General features: G+C 50.7%; 1 protein-coding gene across 3 annotated transcripts in view; it reads right to left on the bottom strand.

The window, feature by feature from the left end:
• Nucleotides 1-13,128, bottom strand: part of ZC3H18 (zinc finger CCCH-type containing 18) — a 46,385-nt gene that overhangs the window by 15,932 nt on the left and 17,325 nt on the right. For all 3 annotated transcript variants that reach the window (XM_030282146.4, XM_030282148.4, XM_072934502.1), the window contains one exon: nt 12,155-12,447. In XM_030282146.4, coding sequence (XP_030138006.1) covers nt 12,155-12,447 — 293 coding nt within the window. The remainder of the gene's footprint in view (nt 1-12,154; nt 12,448-13,128) is intronic.

The raw sequence follows: 13,128 nt of genomic DNA, 5'->3' as shown, positions 1-13,128 counted from the left end.
ATTAATATATTCCTATGATAATATACAATATATTAAAATGATAATATGTTCAGATGATATGAATATATTAACAATAATAATGAAGAATAAGAATTAATAATATTATTATGTATTACTATTAATATATTATAATGAATGTATAAATAAACATACATGGCCATGTAAAAATACCCAGATTCATGCCTTAGACTGATTGCTTACAGCTCCTAATGTCCCCTGTGGGATCCCAGCTGCATTTTGGAGTGGTGAAGTGTTAGAGGAACTCTGTGAACCAGTGAGGAACCAGTGAGGAACCAGCGCTGCTCTGCAAACCAGCAAAGCCACGTCCTGGGAGCTGCTCTGTCCACTGAGCACTCTGTGACCCCCTGGCTGATTCCAAACTCAGCTCCTGGTGACTCCAAACTCAGCTCCTGGTGACTCCAAACTCAGCTCCTGCCTGATTCCAAACTCAGCTCCTGGCTGGTTCCAAACTCAGCTCCTGGCTGGTTCCAAACTCAGCTCCTGCCTGATTCCAAACTCAGCTCCTGGTGACTCCAAACTCGGCTCCTGGTGATTCCAAACTCAGCTCCTGCCTGATTCCAAACTCAGCTCCTGCCTGACTCCAAACTCAGCTCCTGGTGACTCCAAACTCAGCTCCTGGTGACTCCAAACTCGGCTCCTGGTGATTCCAAACTCGGCTCCTGGCTGATTCCAAACTCAGCTCCTGCCTGATTCCAAACTCAGCTCCTGCCTGACTCCAAACTCAGCTCCTGGTGACTCCAAACTCAGCTCCTGGTGACTCCAAACTCGGCTCCTGGTGATTCCAAACTCAGCTCCTGGCTGGTTCCAAACTCAGCTCCTGGCCTCCAAGGACTGATGAGGGAAGGGAATGGGAAAGCTGCTCCTCCCCAGAGGAAGGAGCAGCTCTCTCCTGACCTGGCCACAAACCAGGCTGGTGTACCCTGGTTTATCCTCTGGGTGCTCAAACACCACCAAAGGCGGTGCCCAGCCAGGCTTCACTCTCCCCCTCCTCCCTTCCCTTTTTTCATTTCCCCTTTTTTGGTTCTCTGGGTTTCCTTTCTCCTCTCCAACCCTCTGAAAAAAATTCAGGGCCAACTTTTCAGCACCTGCTACTCTCTTGGGCATTTTCCATGAGTCTGGAGTACTTAAGGAAGTGTCTACCAGACACTTCCTTAAGTACTCCAGGATGAGTTTCTCGAGGCTGAGACTTTATTACCTCTCTTATCTCTGGGTGATTTATCCTGGAATTTTTCCTTGCCCTCGCTCTAACCTGCACTCAACTCCTCAATTACCTGCTTCTAACCTTCTCCCTGGGGTTTCAGGCAGAGTTTGTGAGGGATTAAAGTTTTCTGAAGCCTCTTGCACTCACCAAATTAGCAGGACAATGATGCATTAATTCCTTTCCTCAAACCAGTGAGTTCCCAGGGAATTTGAGGAAGGAAAGGCCCCTTCCCCACTGGGTTCAGCCAGTATCACCCCATTACTCACACCACTGAAGCAACCACTCCCCACACAACTTCCTCTACCTTTTTGAGATAAAAAAGCCACCTTCAAGTTTTCTAATAATTCCAGGCACACTTCAACAAACCCCAGGGTAATGAAAGCTCTTGGTCAGGAGCCTGTTCTTTGAAGACTTCACACCTCACAGAAGCCTCATCCCTTCCTTTTTGGCAAAGTTTCCTCATCCCCAGGACTGGGATGTGCTGACCTAAAAATCCAGGCTCTGACTGTTTCCTAATCTCTGCTGATGTAAAAGCAATTTTACTCTTTGTCCCACCACTCCCTCGGAATATTCAGAGGAAAACCCCTCCTTTCATGTTCACCCTCCCACCAATCTCACTCCTGCTCCAGCAGAGGAGAATTGGATTCCTCCATCCCACCCAGAAGTGCCGAGTGCCCGGGAAGGGAGTCCCAGGCAGGGTCATGGCTCAGCTGCACTCCCCAGCAGCCCCATTCCATCCTCCCCCTCTCCCAGCCCTGCTCCAACACACATTGTTTAACACAGCACAGGGTATCTGCAGTCCCCTGGTCAAGTTTTCCCAGTTACAGCCACAATTCCATGAGAATTTCACCTTGGAGGAACACCACAACTTGGAATGTGTTATAACCTGGTAACATTCAATAGTCCAAGCTGGGCTCAAGGGCTCCTTCCAGCAGATGTTTTCAAATCCATCTGGAATTGCCAATTTCACCTCTGGAATAGCCTCAAATCAACCGAGTGCAGAGCAAGAAGAAAAGGAAGACTGGGAAAAGCCTCCACACCTTGCACAAAGCAGCAGGATAAAGAGCAAGGAAAGGAGGAGAGAAAACCATGTGAGGGTGCTCAAGGAAAATGCCCAATATCCTGATCCAATGTCCCTTCCCAGGGGATTGCAGTGAGCTCTGGGAGATGCAGGGGGAACATTCTGCTGGCACAGGCAGCTTTATCTAGGATAAAACCTCGAGAGAAGTTTCTCCAGAATGACAAATCTGGAAACCAACAGCTGTGTCAGGGGAGGTTTAGGTTGGATATTAGGAAAGGTTTTTCCCCCAGAGGTGCTGGCACTGCCCAGGCTCCCCAGGGAATGGGCACAGCCCTGAGGCTGCCAGAGCTCCAGGAGGAGCCTTTGGACAAGGCTCAGGATTGGATTTTGGCATCCTGGGCAGGACACCAGTCCTTGGGCTGAAGATCCCTGTGTGTCCCTTCAAGTTCAGGACGTCCCACAAGTCCGTGAACTTGGAATGCCCTCGTACCTCTCTGGGCTCAACTCCCTCCTGAACCAGTTTTCAGTAAGAAAAGCACCCTGCAGGATTTATTCTCCCTTAAAACCACCTCAAACTCACATCCAACAGCACATCCTGGGAGCTGGAACAGCTCCAGCTGAAGTCCAGAGCTTGGGCGCCAGCTGGGAGCAGGGATGACTCTGAAAGCAAATCTCATTTACTTGCACCTATTACCTGGTTTGATGCAATTCCCTCTGGATGAAGTCACCTTCTGGAGGAAAGGAAAACCACAACAGAAAGCCTCATTTTGGGGTGTGCTTGGCTTTTTGACTCAGCACTAAACTCTACAGACAAGGAAGATGCTGCTCCTGACAGGGCAACTTCAAAGCCTTCCCTTAGAGCTTCCAATGCGTGGCATCACCAAAGGAACTCGTTTAGCCTAAAACTGGGATCTGATGCTGCTGGATTCACCTTCTCCAGTGGAATTCAGGAGGCAGAATGGAAAGTGAGCTGGAGCAGCTCCCTAGAGAACATCCCAGTCACAGCCTGGCCAGGTCCCATGGCTGGGAGATGAGGAGGGGAGGATTTCTCTCCTTTCACTCTTAAAACCAGGTGATTTTGTGCTGGATCTGGTGCTTAGTGGAGCTCTCAGCTCCTGAATTCAATAAATTAAAAAAATAAGAATGGTTTGCTGCTGGCTCAGTGAGATCAGCCTGCCATGGTGAAAAGGAGGGAAGAATTCCAGGGCTGATGAGCCACAGGATCAGCTCAGGAGTTCATCCTCCTCCTCAGCACAGCTGCCCAGGCTGCTGGCAAACCTCACCCACTTCAGCACAGAGAGTGGCAAAGAACCCTAGTGTTCATCCCAATCTTTTTCACCAAATTCCAATTTTTAGGAAATAACTGAAACATTTCAGAAGTAACTCCTAAGTCTCTTCCACAAGGCTTTAAAAAAATTAATTAGAGGGAAGAAAAGACAAGAGAAGAGTAACCAAAAGCACCTGAATTTCCAGCCAGATCCTCAAGAATCACTCGGGCAGCAGCTTCCAGAAGCAATTTTACCCCTAAAACAACAGAAAGTTTTCTTTTCCAGAAGGAACACGCTGATGCCCATTTGGCTGGAATGTAATGACAGCAATCAGGAGGAGAAGTGAAGCTCAAGTGGCTTTGGCAGGGAGAGAAGGAGCAGAGGCAGCTCCAGCTGGCAGCACCCCAGCGTGGCTCAGCCAGCTCCCAAATAAACCCAGGCTGAACGTCACTGAGCCCAACAAAACTTTGGAGAGGAGGAAAAAGAGCTGCCCAGCTCAAGCTTTCCTCATGTATTATGTAAATGCTGCCGAAGCATTTCTAATCTTGGAGGGGAAAATGAGTGTGCAGGGGAAAGCGCTTCCTGTCCTTCCCCATGCCGTGGGACAGGGAAGCAAACCTTATCACCCCTGGGCAGCAGTGACGTTAGCCTGGCTCGGGGCTGCTCTTCCAGCTCCCTTTTCTCCAGGAGGAAAGTCCAGGGATGATTTAACAGCCCTGGTGTTCCTGCAGGAAAGCTGCGATTGCGTCAGCAGCGCCGGCGCCGCTTTTCCTTCAGTGGCAAGTGGAATTTTCCAGAGGAAGTGGACTCGAGGAATGACTGGAGCCATGTGCCAAGGCAGCTGTGAAAGGACTTGTAATTGCTGCAAAATAAATTCCAGCAGAGTGCAAGCACGCAGGAACTCTTCCTGTCTTGGAGTAATGGAGAGGGACAACAGCTCTGGAGAGCCCCCTACGTGTGCCCAGGACAGGGAATGCTGGGCCCTGGAGCTGCTGCCCGTTGATCTTGGTGAAATATTAGTAGGAAAAATGCTTTTCTCAATCTGTTTCCATCTGAAGCTGAGTTATCAGTCGCTTCAAAAAAAAAAAAAAGGAAGGATTTCTTCAAAGCTTGTTGGGGAGAGGCTTGGAAATTAAAGAGTGGCGATACAATCTGAACCTCCAGGATGAAATCATCCCAGCAGGGAGATAAAGCTATCTGAGATGGCATCTCCCCTAAGGGCTGAGCATTTGACGCCTGGAGAGCCTCCTCTCCATGAGCAGGAGGCAGCCATCCTGCCCGGAATGTGCCAGTGATCCTGCCCTGGAATTACCTTGTTCCACTAAAATCCAGGCTGGGGGATCTCCCTGAAACTCCAGCTCTGAAATGCCGAAGAGATTCACATTCCTTGAGATTCACATCTTAGTCACTCACTGCCCTCCATCTCAGTTCAGGGTTGTGAAATTCTTCTGCCTCTGCTGGGGAAGTGGAGGCAGCAGCTCAGGAACCACATGGACCAACAGAAATTCCAGGCAGCAGGAATTTTTTTTTGTGGAGAACTTGGAAAGCTTGGTTTGATCCACAGACTTCATCATCATGGAATCACGAAATGGTTTGGGTGGGAAGGGACATTAAAACTCATCCAGTCCCTGTGCAGGGACACCTTTCACCATCCCAGGGTGCTCCAAGTGCCATCCAACCTGGCCTGGGGCACTTCCAGGGATGAGGCAGCCACAGCTCCTCTGGGCAACCTCCATCCTCAAAGGGAAAAATTCCTGTCCAATATCCCATCTAATCTGGCAGTGGGAGCCATTCCCTGTGTCCTGTCCCTCCATGCCTTGCCCCCAGTGCCCCTCCAGCTCTCCTGGAGCCCCTTTAGGTCCTGGAAGGGCTCTGAGCTCTTCCTGAAGCCTTTCCTTCCCCAAGCTGAACACCTCCAGCTCTCCCAGCCTGGCTCCAGAGCAGAGCTGTTCTTATCACCAACTTCCCCAAAGTCCTGGGAGCAGAAATGAAAGCAGAGCTGTCTAAGCAGGTTCCATGGCTCGGGGTGGCAGCTGCACCACGAAAAACGGGGATGTAAACAAGTTGTTATCGTGTTTATCACAGCAGAGCCTCCATGCAGGGCACTGGATTGAGATCCCAAAGAATCTTGGGGTGGCATGGGATGTGCTCTGTATGTGAAAAGAAAGGAATTCATTCTCTGAGCAGTCCTGGAACACCCGGAGTGTGCAGGAGCAGAGGTCCAGCAGATAAAACCCATCTCAGCCTGGGAAACTCTGGGCAGCTTCCAGGAGTGCAGGGGATTAAGGGAAGCAAATGACCTGGGGTTATTTGCTTCCCTTAATCCCCTGCACTCCTGGAAGCTGCCCAGAGAGGTGCAGACACCTGCAGAGCAAATCCATACCCCTGGATGGAGTTTTCCCCCCTTCACTCAACTTTCATGGATACAAGAGTAAATCAGGGCATTCCAGGCTTTTACCAGTGCCCAACTCCAAAACCAGGAAGAGCACACAGCTGTCTGTCCTGCCTGCTCTTCCTCCTGTGGCAGGACAAATGGGAACAAATGAAGGATTTCTTTTAGGAATTAACAGATTTCCACAGGGAAAACAAAGAGGATCCCAATTCCACCATTCTCCCACCTTTAGGCAGCAGGATGAGATGCCATCACTAAGCCCTCCCAAAACTGACTGACAGCTACTTTCATTCAAAGCTTCTACACCCAAAAAATAGAGGACAAATCCAGCTGGCAGCATTGGGAGACTACCAGATGCTCTCAGGAAAGACAACAATGACCCAGGAACACTCAGAATAGAGATTCTTCCAAAAAAAAAAACGAGTTCAGTTGCTTTGTGGTGCACACACCACCATTAATCACTCCATTTGCACTCCCTTCTTTTTGCCACTCCTTTATCTAATCAAGCTCCTTCCAACACTTTCTGACTTGCAGGCCCTGGATAACCTGCACTGATTCCAGAGCCTGGGTTATCCTGCTCATTAACGTGCTCAGAGATTAACAAAGTCAACTTGAACCAGCCTGAGAAAACAACACAAGGGTGAGCACGGCCGTGGGATCACGTAACCTTTTGTCCTGGAACCTGCAGCACCTCACACTCCAGGTGACACTTCGGGAGGATTTAGGATTTGTCCTTTCTGACTTTGCTGTCAGTTGTCTGAGTCCCTGCTCACAGGGTTATTTTGGTTTTTAATGGCTGCCTAAGTGCTCTCCATTAATAGGTTTTAGTCCTGATGGAGGGAACTTCCTTCCAAAAAAAGTGTGGTGTGGATAATGCCAGGATGGTCTGTCAGACTCTGCTCCTTCCTGGCCCCTTCCCAGCTGCTGTCACCTCCTGGGAACCTCTCTGAGGACAAGAACCCCCTTCTTCTCCTCATCCTACCTGGCACTGGTGCTCCGTGGAATTTGGGCTCCATATCGTGGGAATCCCAGAATCACTGAGGTTGGAAAAGAGCTCCAAAGCCATCAAGACCAACCTGTGACCGATCCCCACCCTGTGCCACGTCCTGTCCCTCCTTGGACACCTCCAGGGATGGGGACTCCACCATCTCCCTGGGCAGCCCATTCCAGTGCCCAGTCATTTCTCCCATAAAGAAATTCCTCCTGATTCCAACCTGAGCCTCCCCAGGCACAGCTTGAAGCTTGTCTGGTCTTTGTGGGAAGAGCAAATCCCAGGACTGGAGATGACAATGTCTCACTCCAAGGTTCATTTTGCCATGCTGCTCCCCACCAGAACCCTCAGCATTCCTTGGAGAGGAAATCCAGGTGGGAAAGAAACCAATGCCCATCTCATGGGCCTCCTTCCTCCTTGTCTGATCAACAACACCGAGCGCCAGCCCAGCTGAGGGGACACAAAATTGAGGTCCCTTCTCTCTGTGGTGGGTCCAGCCCTGCACAGACACCCCAAAAACACCCCAGACACTCTGGGCATCCCTGGGAGTCGTGTCCAGACTCTCCTGGAGCTCTGGCAGCCTCAGGGCTGTGCCCAGCACCCTTTGGGGGAAGAACCTTCCCCTGATATCCACCCTAAACCTGCCCTGGCACAGCTCCAGCCACTCCCTGGGTGCTGTCCCTGTCCAGGGACATCAGTGCCAGCGCTGCCCCTTGGGAGTGATCTCCTGAATCTCCCTCAGTGCTTTGGGAATACAACCACCAACAGGCCCCACAGCACTGCGTTGCTTCACGAGCTCCTGGAACAAACAGATGCTAGTGGGATAAAGGCCTATGGCAACAACAGAAAGGATTAAAGCAAATTATTCCAGTGTGTGGAGCTTTTGCCCCCAGCTAAAGGGTCAGAACATCTTGCACTGCTCTAAGTTTCTTCAGAGGACATATTTCATGTCACTTCTTTATCCCTGAAAGGATTTGCACAACTGGGAGCTCCACCAGCAAGACAGAGAGAAAAGGAAGGAATTTTGCACTCAGCAAAAATCAGGCCCAGCCTGGGGCATCAGAACTCGTTCTGGAGATGGGAGCAGGAGGACAGACAGCCAAGTTATCCCTCTAATTGATCATAAAGTGTCCTGGCTTGTCTGAGTGTTCGATGCCTGAGGAGGGAGGAGGAGGAGGAGGAACAGTTTTACCACCAGTACAATCTCAGATTTCAAACTTCTTGGAGTGCTCACCTTAAGCTTGCGGGAAAAAAAAAAACAACCCAAAGCTTAAAACAGCAATTGCACAGTCACAGATCCATGGAATGGTTTGGGCTGGAATGCATCTTAAAGCTCATCTCATTCTACCCCCTGCCATGGGCAGGGACACCTTCCACTAGCCCAGGGTGCTCCAGCCTGGCCTTGAACAGTTCCAGGGATCTGGGATCCAGGGGCAGCCACAGCTCCTCTGGGCAACCTGTGCCAGGACCTCCCCACCCTCACAGGGAAGAATTTCTTCCCACAATCCAATCTAAACCTGCTCTCTGCCAGTTTGAATCCATCTCCCCCTTGTCCTGTCACTCCATGCTCCTGTTCAAAGTCCCTCTCTCTCCTTCTTGGTGGCTCCCTACAGGTACTGGAAGACAATTTTGTGAATTCCTTCAAAAAAGGCCAATCCACATGTAACAATCCCATTGGAGCCCAAACACTTCAGCCTCTTCTTTCCAAAGGCTCAAGGAAAAGCACTGAATGCATCAGGGTTTAAATCTTTGTTAAGTTCTATTCCTCCTCAGCTCCATTACCCAGCAATGCTGGGAACAACTCTGGCTTCTCCACATTTTTAGCCTTGAACTCCTCTGCTGTTCAGAGATCAGGTTAAACCTTCCTGCTTTCAGCAGAATGGGAAAGCAGTTTGTTCCTGTATTCCTGCCTGTTTGCTGTTTGGGTTCTCTCAGCCCTCGATTCTGTAGGTCCTGGTTTGTTCCTTCCTCCAGCTCCTGTGGGAGTGACCAGCATGGACCTGGAATTACTGAAATCCTCAGCTCTGCCTTGGGCACAGCTCAGTGCTGCTTGCACAACCTCTGTGGAGGAGTTTTCCACGCTCAGAGGAGGAGTTCTCCAGGTTCTGTGGAGGAGTTTTCCAATTTCTGTGGAGGAGTTCTCCAATTTCTGTGGAGGAGTTCTCCAGGTTCTGAGGAGGAATTCTCCAGGTTCTGAGGAGGAGTTCTCCAATTTCTGTGGAGGAATTCTCCAGGTTCTGTGGAGGAGTTCTCCAATTTCTGTGGAGGAGTTCTCCAGGTTCTGTGGAGGAGTTCTCCAGGTTCTGAGGAGGAGTTCTCCATGTTCTGAGGAGGAGTTCTTCAGGCTCTGAGGAGGAGTTCTCCACTTTCTGTGGAGGAGTTCTCCACTTTCTGTGGAGGAGCTCTCCAAGTTCTGTGGAGGAGCTCTCCCAGGCCCATGGAGAAGCTCTCCCAGCCCCGTGGAGGAGTTCTCCAATTTCTGTGGAGAAGCTGTTCAAGTTCTGTGGAGGATCTCTCCCAGCCCCGTGGAGGAGCTCTCCAAACCCATGGAGAAGCTCTCCAAACCCATGGAGAAGCTCTCCCAGCCCCGTGGAGAAGCTCTCCCAGCCCCATGGAGTTCTCCAAACCCGTGGAGAAGCTCTCCAAACCCGTGGAGAAGCTCTCCAAACCCATGGAGAAGCTCTCCAAACCCATGGAGAAGCTCTCCAAACCCGTGGAGAAGCTCTCCAAACCCGTGGAGAAGCTCTCCAAACCCATGGAGAAGCTCTCCAAACCCATGGAGGAGCTCTCCCAGCCCATTAGCGCCAGGGCCGCCTGGGCCCTGGAAGTGGCAGGAATGTTAATGGGCAGCTGGAGAGGGTGGACCTGCCAAAAGCTGGGATCCAGCAATTAGGGAAAGCCCAGAGTCTATAAATAGAGCCCCAGGTGTGTGCTGTGGCACTCTGTGCATCCTGCTTCCCGGGAAGCGCGGAGCAATCCCGGGTTTGACACGTTAAACGAGCTCGGGAGCTGCTCAATCCCAGGATGCCAAAGCTGTCCCTCTGGAGCCTGGCACGGAGGAATCTGGAGAAAAGGTGAGACGGCTCGAGCCACTGCTCTGCCATGAGGAAGTTGGAGCTGGTCACAAAGTGGGACACAGGCCAGAGCCAGGTCACAGCACGAGCGTGACGGGGACTCCTGGGGAAACGCCAAGTGACGGATGAGGGATGTGGCCTCCGAGGGAGCAGCTGGAATTATGCTTTCACTTGTTAAAAAGCTTTTTCAAAACTTCTTTCTGCAGGTTTGTTTTCTCCACCAGACACCTGCGGAGCTGTGGGACGGGGTCATGTTGACATGGATGTCCACCATGGGAACTGAAATCCCATGGCAGGGGATGGGATGGGCTTTAGGGTCCCTTCCAACGCGGGCAACCTGTGCCAGGGCCTTGCCACCCTCACAGGGAAGAATTCCTTCCCAACATCCCATCTAACCCTGCACTCCCTTGAACTTAAAACCATTCCCTCTTGCCCTGTCACTCCATGCCCTTTGAAAAGTCCCTCTCTGCAGCAGACTTCAAACAAAAAAAGCAAAGAGGTGCATCAGAAACTATTTTGAATGACCAAGACTCATCTCAAGGAGCCTGTTTTGGAGACACCAGAGGCATCCCCAGCTCCCTTGTGCCAGAGGGATGCAGGGAATGTGTATCCCCTGAATGATATCCATCCCATCTCTGGGTTCTCAAGTGGTTTCATGGAATGAGATGGATGCAAGGTTGGTGAGCACGGCCACTGCTCCTACCCAGCACCCTCTGGGCAGCGGTGGCACCCCAGCCTCTCCCAGCAGAGCCCTGCCCCAGGACTCCAGGAGTGGCAGGGGAAGGAGCAGCCAGCAGGCTCATCCCTGGGTCACGGTGACTATCACTGACTCATGACCTCGAGCTGCCAAGCAGGTGACATCACTTTCATTGACATCATCTCCATCACATGGGTCTGGGCAAGATCTGTCCCATCACCAAGCCAAGGAGTGCACAAACCATCGGCCAACCTGGTAATTAAGGTGCACAAATCGCGGTTGTGAAGATTATAATTAAACGGAACATGTAATTATGGTATTCCTATAACTGCTCTGGAGCTGCTGCTGCTCCTCCAGACCGCTCTGAAACTGTCACTTCCTCTTGGGAAAGAGGGTCAGAAATCAGCTAACCTTTCAGTAACGCAGATAAAAATTCTGGGTTGGATTCAGAACTAAGCCCTGCTCCCACCTGAATCCACCTGATTCTAATGGAGCCTCATTCCTGGCATTCTTAGCCCTGCTCTTCACTGATCCAACTCTTCCTCATGCCCATCGTGTTTCACGCCTTCCTCCAGTGCAGAGGAACAGCACAGACAGCAGGAAAAGCTCCAATAAACCTTGGGAAACAGCTTCCCTGCACTTCTCTGTGCCCCACACACCCTTGTGTGTCCCCAGGGTGCTCCACACGCTGGGGGAGTCTCCGTTTGCCACTCTTCCCAAGAAACTGTTCAGCAGATTTCCTGGAGATCCCAAAATCACAGAATGGGTTGGGTTGAGAGGGACAGTGAAGTCCATCTCACTTCACCCCCCTGCCATGGGCAGGGACCTTCCACTCGAACAGGCTGCTCCAAGATGTCCCTCTGCAAAAAATGTGATACTTTTCCATGATTCTGAACCAAACGAGGTTGTGACATCAGAGCTTCCATTCCACTGGGATATTTATCCAGATCTTTACAAATATGCCTCACTGCCAGAGGAACAAAACAGGAACCATGTTCCTGCACTTTCAGTCTGCCTGCTTCCATTTTCTCTTTCGTACAGGTCACAACCACGATTTCCACAAACAATGGGTGGTCAGAGGAAACAAACCTGACCTCAGGCTGCAATTCCACTGAGCAGAGACTCGTTCCAAGGACAATTCCTTTACTTTGTTGAGTTGTACTTAAATCTCCAGATACTTCTGCTATCCACAAACTCCCAAATCTTGTGACAGGCATTTCTCAGGGCCTCAAAGGGAGTCACCACAGGCCTCCCAAGGATCCAACCTGCAGGAATCCCTCATCCTCCCAAAACCTCTCCAGCCTGAAGGGAAGCGGGAGGAGCCGACCATCTCCATACCAAAGGACATTCCTAATCAGGGTCAGGTTATGCACTCTCATTGTCACCGATGTTTTAGCTCCACTTAGCGGCCACAAGGCTCACAAACGACTCCTGTCCTCAGCAGTTACATCCCGCGGATCAGCCAGCACCGATCCCAGCACACGCTTACCTGGGGAGCAGCGGGGAGCGCGGCTTGGCCTTGTCCTTGTCCTTGTCGCGCTCCCTGTCGCGGTCGCGGTCCCTGTCGCGGTCCCTGTGCTGCCTGTCCTTCTCGTCCCTCTTCACTCGCTCCCGCTCCCGTTCCCACTCTTCCTTCCGCCGCTGCCGCTCCTTGTCGCGCTCCCGTTCCCGCTCCCGTTCGCGCTCCCGCTGCCGCCGCTCCCGCTCCCGCTCGCGCTCCCGCTCCCGTTCCCGCTCCCGCTGTCTGCTCTCTCTTTCCCGTTCCCGTTCTCGCTCTCTTTCCTTGGAAAAAAAAACAACAGAGAGGCCACGGTGATGCTGTGGGAGCAGCTCCCAGCAGAGCCTGGCGGGCCTGGGAACGCCAGGAATTCCATCCGCCCTCCCTCAGCAAAGGATTGAGATCAATAATCTGCAAACCAATGACATGGAGATCAATGATCTGGAGATCAATAGATCAGCAATCTGGAGATCAATTATCTAGAGATCAATGATAGATCAACAATCTGGAGATCAACGATAGATCAACAATCTGGAGATCAATGGTAGATCAACAATCTGGAGATCAATAATCTGGAGATCAATGACAGATCAACCATCTGGAGATCAATAATCTGCAGATCAATGATAAGTCAACAATTTGGAGATCAATAATAAATCAACAATCTGGAGATCAGTAATCTAGAGATCAATGACAGATCAACAATCTAGAGCTCAATGACAGATCAGCAATCTGGAGATCAATGACAGATCAGCAATCTAGAATTCAATTATCTGGAGATCAGTGATAGATCAACAATCTGGAGATCAGTCTGGAGATCAATGACAGATCAACAATCTAGAGATCAACAATCTAGAGAGCAATGATAGATCAAAAATCTGGAGATCAATTATCTGGAGATCAATGACAGATCAGCAATCTGGAGATCAATGACAGATCAACAATCTGGAGATCAATAATTTGCA

The sequence above is a fragment of the Taeniopygia guttata genome, chromosome 11 (genome assembly GCF_048771995.1).
Source record: "Taeniopygia guttata chromosome 11, bTaeGut7.mat, whole genome shotgun sequence".
Classification (NCBI taxonomy): Eukaryota; Metazoa; Chordata; class Aves; order Passeriformes; family Estrildidae; genus Taeniopygia; species Taeniopygia guttata.
The sequence above is the reverse complement of the archived record's forward strand: the minus strand, read 5'-3'. Positions and strand labels throughout refer to the sequence as shown.